This window comes from Lissotriton vulgaris, chromosome 12 (genome assembly GCF_964263255.1).
Source record: "Lissotriton vulgaris chromosome 12, aLisVul1.2, whole genome shotgun sequence".
In the NCBI taxonomy this organism is placed as follows: Eukaryota; Metazoa; Chordata; class Amphibia; order Caudata; family Salamandridae; genus Lissotriton; species Lissotriton vulgaris.
In genome coordinates this window covers 788,885,431-788,898,214 of record NC_141700.1, presented here as the reverse complement: position 1 = coordinate 788,898,214, position 12,784 = coordinate 788,885,431, and the positions used below count along the sequence as shown (strand labels likewise).

The window sequence follows — 12,784 nt, the reverse complement described above, 5'->3', positions numbered from 1 at the left end:
ACAGCACTGCACCCTGCCCTCCATCACCACAGCACCACACACCCGGCCCTCCACCACCACAGCACCACACACCCGGCCCTCCACCACCACAGCACCACACCCTGCCCTCCACCACAGCACCACACCCTGCCCTCCACCACCACAGCATCACACCCTGCCCTCCACCACCACAGCACCACACCCTGCCCTCCACCACCACAGCACCACACACCCGGCCCTCCACCACCACAGCACCACACCCGGCCCTCCACCACCAGAGCACCACACCATTCCCTCCACCACAGCACCACACCCTGCCCTCCACCACCACAGCACCGCACCCAGCCCTCCACCGCCGCACCCTGCCCTCCACCACAGCACCGCACCCTGCCTCCACCAACAGCACCGCTCCCTGCCCTCCACCAACAGGTCCACACCACTGCTCTCCACCACAGCACCACACCCTGCCCTCCACCACCACAGCACCACACCCTGCCCTCCACCACCACAGCACCACACCCGGCCCTCTACCACCACAGCACCACACCCGGCCCTCCACCACCACAGCACCACACCCGGCCCTCCACCACCAGAGCACCACACCCTGCCCTCCACCACAGCACCACACCCTGCCTCCACCAACAGCACCGCTCCCTGCCCTCCACCAACAGGTCCACACCCTGCCCTCCACCACAGCACCACACCCTGCCCTCCACCACCACAGCACCACACACCCGGCCCTCCACCACCACAGCACCACACCCGGCCCTCCACCACCAGAGCACCACACCCTGCCCTCCACCACAGCACCACACCCTGCCCTCCACCACCACAGCACCGCACCCAGCCCTCCACCGCCGCACCCTGTCCTCCACCACAGCACCGCACCCTGCCTCCACCAACAGCACCGCTCCCTGCCCTCCACCAACAGGTCCACACCACTGCCCTCCACCACAGTACCACACCACCACACCCTGCCCTCCACCACCGCAGCACCACACCCTGCCCTCCACCACCACAGCACCACACCGGCCCTCCACCACCACAGCACCACACCAGGCCCTCCACCACCACAGCAGCACACCCGGCCCTTCACCACCAGAGCACCACACCCTGCCCTCCACCACAGCACCACACCCTGCCTCCACCAACAGCACCGCTCCCTGCCCTCCACCAACAGGTCCACACCCTGCCCTCCACCACAGCACCACACCCTGCCCTCCACCACGACAGCACCACACACCCGGCCCTCCACCACCACAGCACCACACCCGGCCCTCCACCACCAGAGCACCACACCCTGCCGTCCACCACAGCACCACACCCTGCCCTCCACCACCACAGCACTGCACCCAGCCCTCCACCGCCGCACCCTGTCCTCCACCACAGCACCGCACCCTGCCTCCACCAACAGCACCGCTCCCTGCCCTCCACCAACAGGTCCACACCACTGCCCTCTACCACAGCACCACACCCTGCCCTCCACCACCACAGCACCAAACATTGTAATTGTGTGTCTTGTAAAGCGCACTGCTACCCGCACCACAGGCCTCGTAGCGCTATAGACCGCTGGGGAACCCGTCCTTGCTTTCCCTGTGAGATAGTCCCTCCTGGGAGTCTCCAAGGTGAAACCAGGCATCCCCGGAGTTTGTGAGGGGCCGTTGTGGAGATGAGGCAAGCTTAATGCCCAGAGTTGCCGAGTGTGATCCCTGATGAGAGTAGGCACCGAGGCGTGAATTATCAAGTCCGCAGATCCTGGTCCAAGACCCTGCCGCGTCGGGAATCGAACCCTGGTCCCAGGCCGTTCTCTGCTCTCGGGTCTGCCGCCTCAAACCAGTGAGCCACACCACTCCACACCACACCCGGCCCTCCACCACCACAGCACCGCACCCAGCCCTTCACCACAGCACCGCACCCTGTCCTCCACCACCGCACCCTGCCTCCACCAACAGCACCGCTCCCTGCCCTCCACCAACAGGTCCACACCACTGCCCTCCACCACATCACCACACCCCTGCCCTTTCTATGCAGGGACCCCAGGGGCTCTGTGCCAACTGTCATTCCATGGGAACCCAGAGGGGCACTGAAGCCCCCCCCCCCACCACCCCTCACCAACATCGCCACACCCTGCCCTCTCTTCACGCGGGACCCCGGGCCTCTGTGTGCCAGCCGGCTCTTAAGGGGAGCCCGCAAGCATGGAAACTTGTGGCCTGCCGCAGAGATGGTCCCTTTTAATTGTTGTACCTTTTTAAATTGTATTACACGGAATAGGAGTGCAGCTACAGACGTCAAAGTAGTGCCCCACTGCCCGATTCTTACCATCCGCGCTAGGACCTGGCACCCTCCACCCACCAGCCAGAAACGACTAACTTTTTTAACAGACAAAGGATGGTACAAAGAAATAAGAAAAAACAAACATTGGCCAAGCCAATAGGGCGCGGGAATGCGGGGGTTATTGGCGTTGTCAATGTCAATGTCTTTTTGCCATATTGTATAGCAGCATGGCTGCTGTTAGCATGGCTGAAAGTTCTGATAAAAGTGCTATGATGTGGCCAAGACTGGCCGTGTCGTAGCACATTTTCATCTGGCAAAAGGGGTGGGAAACGCAAGGGTGCGGGGAAAGCAACACAACACAGGAGGGAGTGGACAGCGGGTGGGGAGAAGGTAAGTAAAAAGGCATATTATCAAGGACGGCGTTAAACATTATCGCCGGTTTAGTGGCAGAAAACTGCCGCTAAAGCGGCGATAATGGGCTTGATAATATGCCCTTGAGAATTCCAATAGAAGCCCAGGTTCACACCAGAACCTGGGCTTCTATTGGAATTCTCAAGGGCATATTATCAAGCCCATTATCGCCGTTTTAGCGGCAGTTTTCTGCTGCTAAACCGGCGATAATTTTAACGCCGTTCTTGATAATATGCCCCTTAGTATTTGCTAAAACGTTCACTAAATTTTGCATAATTTTCACCAGCCTTGTGGTAAGCTGTGTCGCATGACACTAACCACAAGTCTCTTTGAGACCGCGCATTCGCTGTCTAGGCATGATCTGAAAATAAAAAAAAGGGTTAAAACCGAGAAACTAGGAAACTGTGGCTCGCTTATTCATGTAGTTATCCTAGTGACTTAAAGGGAAGTGACCGTCAATCACCAAAATATAGTTTAAACAATCTTACTACAAAAAAAAATGCTCATACAATGTGTATTGAATAAACAAGGTTCTGAAAGAAGCCGCCAAACACATATACTGATTACATCAGATTGAATCTGACACGGTGTAAGCCAAGCGGGGGAGCAAATCAACCAGACACACAAAGGTCCAAAAGGGTTAAAGACCGAGAAACTTGAAAACAATGGTTCCCCTGACTTTGTGGTTAAATGGGAAAACCTGAGTTTTCCCATCACTAAAAGAGACGTGACAGTTACTCACCAAACGTTAATGTAAATATATCAGAGCAGTGAAATGAAATGAAATGAAATGAAATGAAAAGGGCATTTGTAGAGCGCATGACTACCCGGAGGCCTCCCAGCGCTAGGCTGAACCTGCTGGTCCGGATGACAGAGCGACGGGAGTGAATTAGGGAAATAGGAAGGTTTTAACTGTTTCCCGAAGGAGAGGTGGCTGGATTCGGGCGGGAGATGAAGAGGAAGAGCGTTCCAGAGTCTGCCCGCATTCAGGAAAAAGAATCTGCTGGCACTTCTAGCACGTTTTATTCCGTGGAGTGCGATGAGATGGAGGTCATCCGATCGCAGTTGTCTCCTCGTTTTGTATGGTCGGACCATGGCTGAGATCAGAGGGGGGCCTAGCCCTTGAAGTGATTTGTGAACAATGCGGAGGGATTTGAAACTGATACGCGCTCTCACTGGGAGCCAGTGTAAGAGACAGAGAGCGGGTTTTGGGGAGGACAGTTTTGATGTTCCCGTCAGCAGTCTGGCCGCGTAGTTCTGGATGACCGGCAGTTTGTTGATAACGGCGGCGGGGTAGCCTAGGTAGAGCGCATTACCATAGTCCAGTCCAGAGAGTAGTATGGACTGGACCATGGTTGTCTTGGCTTGGGGGGGAAGCAGGGGGAGCACTTTCCTGGCCGTTCTGATTAGGCGTAAGCAGGTCGCCACTGTTTTGCTGGCTTGCACTTGGAACGTCAAATTATGATCCAGCCAGATGCCCAGGCTCTTTATTTTGGGCTTAGGGGATGGAACTGGACCCACGCATGCTGGCCAGATGGCTCTAAGGGCAGAGTGATCAAAGTTACCCAGGGTCATGATCTCAGTTTTACCTCCGTTTAATTTCAGGTGGGAGGACCCCATCCAGTTTACCACTTCCGTGAGACAGGTATTCGAGGAGTAAGTGGCGGATTGATTTAGGGCTACGACCAGTTGGGTGTCGTCGGCGTAGGTGACCATATGGATCCCAAAAGGAGCTACAATGGATGCCAGGGGGGCATATATACATTAAAAAGTGTCGGACTCAATGACGACCCCTGGGAGACGCCGCGCTACAGGGGTTGAGGTCTGGAACTCATACCGTCTTCAAAGACCTGAAACGTACGGCCTTTCATGAAGGAGTGTAGCCAGCTCAGGGCGGTACCAGATACTCCCAACTTGCCAAGGCGGTAAATCAAGACCTGGTGATTCACTGTGTCGAAGGCTGCGCTCTGATCTAATAAGATGACGGCTGCTGCACCTCCAGCATCTAGCAGTTTCCTGCTTTCCTCAACGACTGCCAGCAGAGCGGTTTCTGTACTCTGTCTATGGCGGAAGCCAGTTTGTGAGGGGTGAAGCAGGTTGGAGGATTCTAGGAACGCAGAGAGGGTGCGGTTTACATGTTTCTCAGTGATTTTAGAGATTCCTGGTAAGAGGGATATAGGGTGGTAGTTGCCCAGATCTGCAAAGTCGAGATGGGGCTTCTTTAGAAGGGTTTTAACCATTGCTTCCATACAGCGTGGGGGGACAATGCCTGAATCAAGTGAAGTATAAATCATATGGGTGATAGTGGGACCAATAGTGGAGGCGACTTTGGCTAAGATGTTCATAGGCGCCGGTTCTCTAGGTGATTCGCTCTTCACTGTTGGCAGAAGTGATAGGAGGGTTTCCAAGGAAGGGGGAGTGGAATGTTCCAGATGGTGGGTGACGGGAAGAAGATCAACTGGGGGCCCATCTGATGACAGGTCAGGTAGAGGAAGAGTTTTTAAGATGTTCTGGATTTTAGTGTCGAGGAACTCAGCTTGGTTTTTGCAGCTGGTTCCAAGGGGGTCCGCCAGGATGGGGTTGGGGGGCTGGGCATTTAAGACGTTTTTTTATTGGGAATAGACTTCCAGGAATAACTCAATACATTGTTGTGAACGAAAAATCTTACCAATTGCTTTTGGAGTTGAGTGAATCAAGCGAACTAGCTCCTTGCTGTGTTCAGAGATAATGAAGCGTGGCAGAGAAGTCCCGTTAGAGATACGGAATGCTGCCGCCAACCGCAGCGTCAGCATGCACGTTGGTCAACCGTCCGGGGTCTCATTCTAAGATGGTGGCCAGTAGGAGGCTGTCTAGGCAATGTACAATTACAAGTATTCCTAGCGCAGTGACTGACATTAGCATACTTTAAAAAAAAACTGTTACAAAATAATTGGAGCGGGCTGCGAGTAAGATAAAAGACACATTGTCTCCCTGTAAACAGAGCACGAAGACAGATCTGGGCATAGTAATGAAGAGCTATAGTTTGATCATCAGATGAAAGGAGTGGGCTGCAGGTATGATTTCTCATGGAAGACACATTGTAACCCTGTCGAGTCAAGCGGGAAAGCGGACATTGGCAAAATAATGAAAAACTAAAGTCTAATCACAGAATAAACTGAGCGGGCGGCAGGTATGGTTATTCATTTAAGATAGATTGTATCCCTCTAGAGCGGAGTGCAATGACTGTTGCTATATCTAAAGACAGATTGATCGATCCATTTGACATTAGACCTCAGTCTTTGAATGCACAGCAAATGTGACGAGTTCAGAACTAAAGTTACAGGGCTGTTTACAGCAACGGAGCTCAGAGCGAGTGAGAAAACGAGTGCACGTGTAAAGTACTCTTCAACAAAGAAAAAAGTAGATCCTAAAACAGATGCTAAAATGAGAGCAGTGGATGGATAGTAGTAATTGGTCTCGGGAGGGATAAACACAGGAAGAGGCACGACGCATGCATGCTCTGGACAAATGGGGAGAAAGAATTTGAGAGTGACGATGGAGACAGCAAATGGGATGCTTATGGGGGGGGGCTGAAGCTAATATAGTGAATGCAACATGTCTCATAGAAACATGTTGCATTCACTATGTGGGCGTCATATGCGCTGTTTAAGCCAAGACCTAAAATATCTGATACAGATATCAAGAATAGTAAAGGATACATACACTATCGCTATGACATTATTACAACTACGTACGTCATGCATTGCTCAGACATCTTAATATATAAATTCAAAAACCCTTTCTCCATCCAATTTTTAATTAAAGCATAAGCAAAAGGAGAGGATGTCACCGCTGAGAGCCTAAATCGTCAGTAAAACCCGGCTGGGAAAGCATCAGAGCATATTTTCAACATTCAGTAGAATGACTCAGCAGGTGCAGTCCCTTTTAAATGGAGAAATTATGACAAATAATGCTAGTGGAGAAGAATAGTTGAGAAGAACTGGTATCCACAACTGGCCTTATGCTTAGTATACTATCTTTGAATTTAGGTTTTACTTTCTGAGTATTTTATACCAGAGTTTGTCTCTTTCCACAAGCACACTGTCTTCTTTTTAGAAAGGGGGTATTGTTCTGTCGATAGTTGACTTGTTTAAACACTCCACTCGCAGTTGTTCTGCACGTACTTTGGAACCTGGCTTTGGCAGGCCCACCTGCGACAGGAACTTGGGATGTTTAGTGTTAGCATTTCACCTACATTGAAAGGACTAAACTAGACCAAAGACTGGGGCGACCCCAGAGGGACAATAGACCCATCTTCCAACGCTTCCTGCCAGCTGTTCATATTGTTATCTTTATTTCAAACCATAGAGTTGGTTTTATATCCCCTGATGCCACCTTTTTTCTGTTTCACATTGTTTATATATACATTTAACATCCCCCTATCGTCACTGCTACCCAAGATAATGATGAAATCCTTTTCAAGTTCAGAGCGTCACAGGAGAAGTGCCTCATGCCATGCGTAACACACTGGGCCGGTCCTTACCTTTAACTCATGAGCACTTTGCAGCCTTAGATTTTAGCAATATTAAAAGAAAATCTATAAGTCCTATTGTTCTACAGACATCTCCCGGCTCTGCAACAAAGGTGTAGTGTAGTTTGTATATTCCCAATAGGCTCTGCGCATTGGAATAATATATCCTATAGATAGACGTAGGACTTAGGTCAGTAGGTCTCAATCGAATATACTAGACTTAATAGTGAGTGCCAGATAGCTCAGAGGTCACGAGAAACCTTCTTGAATACACAAGAAGGGATTCGTTTCTGACAACCGCATAAACATGAGAACTTTGTTTTCCTAGGACTGGAATAATATCTTCAAAGTCGTGGAAACAATAGATAACTATTTTACTCAGTCAATCGTGCATGCTTTGTTTCTACGGAGTTGCAGAGAAAATAGAGAGACGGGCGTTTCAATAAAAGGGGTTTATTGAACAGTCTTCTTTCTCATGCAAGAGAGGTGAACTGCTACAATCGTTAGACAGTATGCAAAGTATAATGCGTACAGTGTAACCAGTAATATAAAATAGTACTGTAATAGCATGGTATGGTTTCTAAGCCATATAACAAAACATACATAAATAACATAGGCTAAAATACTCAACTGGTGCTTCTAAAATACGCCTACCCCAATGTACCTAACCTAGGTCTAGTACGAGGGAAGTAGTAAGTATGGTCTTCAGCATAGGTCTCCTTTTGCCAAGAAATGCCAAAGGTTTCTCTAGGTTCTAATCTGCTCTATACCTTAGAATGAAGGAGGTTTTGTATCTCTGTCTCGGGACTCGATTTCCCAACACCCCGCAAGAGAAGTCAGAAACACTGGAGCTGGATTCTCGGCAGGAGGATGACAACTTCTCATCAGTGCGCCAGCTGGAGAGTCGGCTTCCTTCGGCACTTGCTGTAGTGAGCTGCGTCGTGCAAGTAGGTAGTCGAACTGCACCGAACCACACCGTGCTTTGCCATAGCAAATGAAGGTATATTTATACCTTGAAGGTGTTTAGGAATGCTAGCTTTGACGTAAAGTCGGGCATATGAACGTCATGGATGAACCCCTAGGAATAGATGTTCATGCATAATAAATGAGTTCTTGGAGAAATCTGTAACCAGGCTTGGGGTAGTCCTTTCTACTTAAGAGTCTGGTTTTCCAAGAAATCGTTGTGACATTTGGTGAACGGATGGAAGTAGCCATGCCTGTATTTGAGTAGCCTGGGCTATGCCTAAATAAGGCCTTTATTTCTATGCCTATATAAGGGCAAAGTGAATTGTACCTATATAAGGGCATGAATCGGGAAAATTAAATTGGAACCTAAAATGCCATACAACAGAGGTGCTGGTTTGTTGGCTCTCAAGAAGCCTGACCAGGCTTCCCAGCAACATGGGAGACTGTAATCCCTCTTTAGCAGACCTGAACCGAATCCCTGTGAACCGCGTCTGTCTGCCATTGCCAAGACCTGTTGACTCACCTCATAGAAGATCTTCAAGCACCAAGAAGCCCCAGCCTCAAGAATCACACAGCTCCAAGAACAGCGTCCTGCTTGCATCCTCTGAATTGTGGCCCTTCATCTCCTGGGTGCTGCAGAGTCTTCCCTGCGACTCCCTGTGGTTGCTGCCGGAGGGCTCTCGAGGGGGCTCCAATTAATCCTTCTGGCTCCCCTGCGTGCGGAGGGTGATCCTGAATTGTCCTTGCTGGGTTAGTCCCACAAACCCTGTTGGTCTACCCCACCAAGCATCTTTTTCTGCAAACCGACTGTATTGGTTGCAAGGCTAGTTGGTGGCCCTGCCGGCCACTGACCTTCCTGCAATCTTCAACCGTCATGGGACAGCTCATGGACAACTCCTGCATCGTTGCTGGACTCCACAGCTGCTTTAGCAACACCATTGTGCTACAGCAAGTACCTCCGACAAGGGGTGGCATTTACCTCTTGCGCCTCCTGCCCACCTCAGGGTGATTTGTACTCTGTCCCCTCTGCTTTCAGGTACTTCTCGTTCAGATTCCACGGTTGGGTTCCGCCGTCCTAGTCCATGAGTCGCTGTAGCTGCCGTACTTCCAAGATCCTCCATTGGCTTCAACGGGCGGTTAACCACTTCGTACCTATGCACCTGGGCTCCCTGATGTATCCTGGTTCCCTGGGTATCCACGGGTGGGGCGGCTCTCCAACCTTCCCTGATCCAATTGTTGTCCTTGGGGTCCTTTGGGATGCGTCCTGAAACAAGAAAATACCCACGCCACTTACCCTGCGTTATCCTATAGATGTTTGACCCGGTGTAGCTACCCTGCACCCAGGCGTCTTGGGGTCACTAGCTACTCACCTTGGGTGGTTCCATGCATCCCCTGGGCTTCTCCATCCTAGGGTATCAGTCTAGTTTAGGTATTTACTTCAGATACCACTTTCTTAGTATATGGTTCACCCCACAATAGGGACCCATGTGTTTTTCTATACTACTTACCTGTTTTTGAAGTATTTCTTGTGTGTATGTGATATTTCCGGGTAAGAGATATACCAAGTTGGTTCTAGTGTTGTGATAATAAATACCAGAGTATTTATATAAACATGTGTGTGGTCATTTCCTGTGTGAAGGCTTGCTGACTGGCTATTGTGGTAAATGCACTTGCTTTACACCCTCCTGGGTAAGCCTTAGCTGCTCTCCACAGCTACCCCTTGAGAGCTCGGATATTCAGGGACCGAAACACATTCCCTAAGGGCTGCCTGGACTCAGTGCCTCAGCATAGGTGAACACTACATACGGAGCCAAACCTCCTACAATCACTTCATCTCAGTGGCAGACAACCAAACATGAATAGGGATCTATATGTACATTGTATATAATAAGATGCACAGAGTATCCCAGCAGGCACACAGCAGCATTCTGATTGGTTGTTAGTGGCACAGATGGAGTAGGGGCCCACCCTCCTGTACCATCCTTACCGTGACTGTTCCGGCTGCACTGTAAGGGCTGTACACTTCCGGGTCTTCAAGCATCACTTGCTCCATGATGTCCCCGCTGCCATTCACAAACTGGAGGCTGTTCGGGTTCCTTCTGCAGAAAACAAGGGGCAGGGTTGCGGCAATGAGTGAATTACAAGAGATGGTGGTCAGAGAAGATGTATGCACCCGAAAACTAACAGAGCAGTCAACTCCCCTACCCCTTGCAAAAACTAATAGGAAGCATGGCCCCCAAATCAAGAAACAAAGAGAAACTTTAGGTATGGACATTTTAATCCTAATGCAGCCTATTGCTGCTGAAAATGTACATCCCTGACTTTGCTCAACCCCGATTCTGTGGCGAGTCCTCATTACTGGACTGCAGGTCTAAGGCAATGTATGGTTTTTATAGCAGGTTTTATCGAACGCCCTTTCACAACCTGGGGAGTGGCAGTGGTTCTTGTTTAGTAAAAGGGGGAGAAGGTTGTGGACCTCTGCAAAGCTTAGAAGTCCATCCTGGAGCCATCAAGGTATACGAATCGGGAGCATCACTCCCAGGACAATGTTATCTCTTCAGCAGGTTGACACACGGCTTCACGGCACCATGCCAATGCGTGGACATGAAACCGAGGGCCGAACATCACCTGTTGGGTGACGTGTGCAAATCAGAACCATAGAGAGGAGCACATATGTCCTTTCCTGGAAGTGAAAGTCCAATGGGCCAATTTATAGTGAGTATAAGCAAATTTGTCAATGACCAGCATGAACATGCACTCTTTCAGCCAATCCCCAGCAAAGAAACCCTAATAATATGACTTTCTTACCGATCAGGGAACTGGAGCCCCACGTAGTGGGTGTCGGCCCAGATGTGGTCCAGTTTGTACTGCTTGAAGTCCTCCAGGATATCGAGGGCCAGCTCCTTGATCTCGTCCGAGCCGGACGGGTGGCTCTTCCTGCTCACCCACCTACAGGGACACATTGAAGGGGGAGACAGAAAGGAATGAAAGGCTATTCATGGGCGAGCTCAGCTCATACCTGTGTGTGAAGGCAAAGTGTTAGGTTTGAATGCAGCGGATGCCACTCTGCCTCTCATCCTTCAGGGTTGATAACACGGGTACCATTGAGTTAGGTAATAGGAACAGTAAGTATTAAAGTGCAAGAGACTTCTCTGCTTGTGCTGTTTCTTGTGAATAGTTGAAGCCGTTATTATCATCATTTTCATTACCATTATTATTACGTCTGTTGCTGGTATTATTATTCTTAGGATTACTACCAGCATCCTTATCAGTATGTACTAATATTAGCATTATTCCGAATATTAATATTTCTAGTATTATTATCCCTATCATTATTATTATTGTTTTTATTATTATCTCTATTACAACTATTCATATTATTATAATTATTATCCCTATTAATATTGTCCTCATGTAACAAAACTAGAGCTATGTAAAGCACTCTCACACCCGATATCTTCGGGTCTAGTTTGCGCTATATAAAACTCTAAAAAATAAGAATATTATCATTATTCCTAATATTAATATTTCCATTATTATTACCTCTATCATTATTAATATTAATGTTTTTATTATTATCCCTTTAAGACTATTCCTATTAAAATGATTATCCCTAGTAATATTAGCATTATTCCTAATATTAATATGTCTATTATTATTACTACTATCATTATCATTATTGCTATTATTATTGTTATCCCCATTAAGACTATTCCTATTATAATTATTATCACTGTTAATATTAGCCTTTTTCCAAATATTATTAGCTCTATTATTATCATTGTCCTTATTATCATCCCTATTATTATTATCCATATGATCATGACTAGTATTATTATGACAACTATTATTATTAGTCCTTTTATTAGTAGTAATATTATTATTAGCATTATTCCGAATATTATCATTATTAGTAGCATTGTTTAATGTTATAATTACTTTAGGAGCATTGCTATCAGCATAATTTTGATTATTAGCATTATCAGCTTTTGATCATTACTATCAATATTATTATTGCTACTATTGTTATCTGCATCGTTGTTGTTATTAATATTACTTTAGTTTCAGTCATTGATTTATTCAAACAAAATAAAAACATAGCACCAAAAGAGAATTAAAATGAGTTAGATAAGTAACAGGAAATAAATACGTAAATCCCTGAAAGCAACGAAATGCAAATGCTACTTACCAGTATGCATCTGTTCTTGGCATGTAGGGCTGCTGACATTCATATCTGTGCATAGTCCGCCACCTAGTGTTGGGTCCGGATGATTGCACATTGTTGTCCTGGAAGAGTCTTCGAAGTATCACGAGATAGGTGGCTCCTCCCCTGGACTACAGTGCGCATGGGCATCGCCTCCATCCCCAGATTGTTTTTAGCCATAGGCAGAGATGGAGTGAAGAAGTGAGTGATGACCATGCTATGAGCATATGTGTGTATATGAATACATACTGCAGCTGCTACAGGCGCCGGGGAGGAGGGTGGGCGATATGAATGTCAGCAGCCCTACATGCCAAGAACAGATGCATACTGGTAAGTAGCATTTGCAGTTCGAGGCATGTGGGCTGCTGAATTCATATCTGTGCATAGAATACATAGCAGTCCCTCCATTAGCGGCGGCCGCCCGTGCCAGCTGCAGCAGT

The 12,784-nt window shown here is 48.3% G+C and overlaps 1 protein-coding gene across 1 annotated transcript in view; it reads right to left on the bottom strand.

The window, feature by feature from the left end:
• The window catches only part of TFR2 (transferrin receptor 2), a 153,390-nt gene that overhangs the window by 55,844 nt on the left and 84,762 nt on the right, over positions 1-12,784 (bottom strand). Inside the window, exons 5-6 of the mRNA XM_086946189.1 lie at positions 10,949-11,089; positions 10,128-10,239 (exon numbers count right to left, since the gene is read on the bottom strand). Of these exons, the coding sequence (XP_086802315.1) occupies positions 10,128-10,239; positions 10,949-11,089 (253 nt within the window). The remainder of the gene's footprint in view (positions 1-10,127; positions 10,240-10,948; positions 11,090-12,784) is intronic.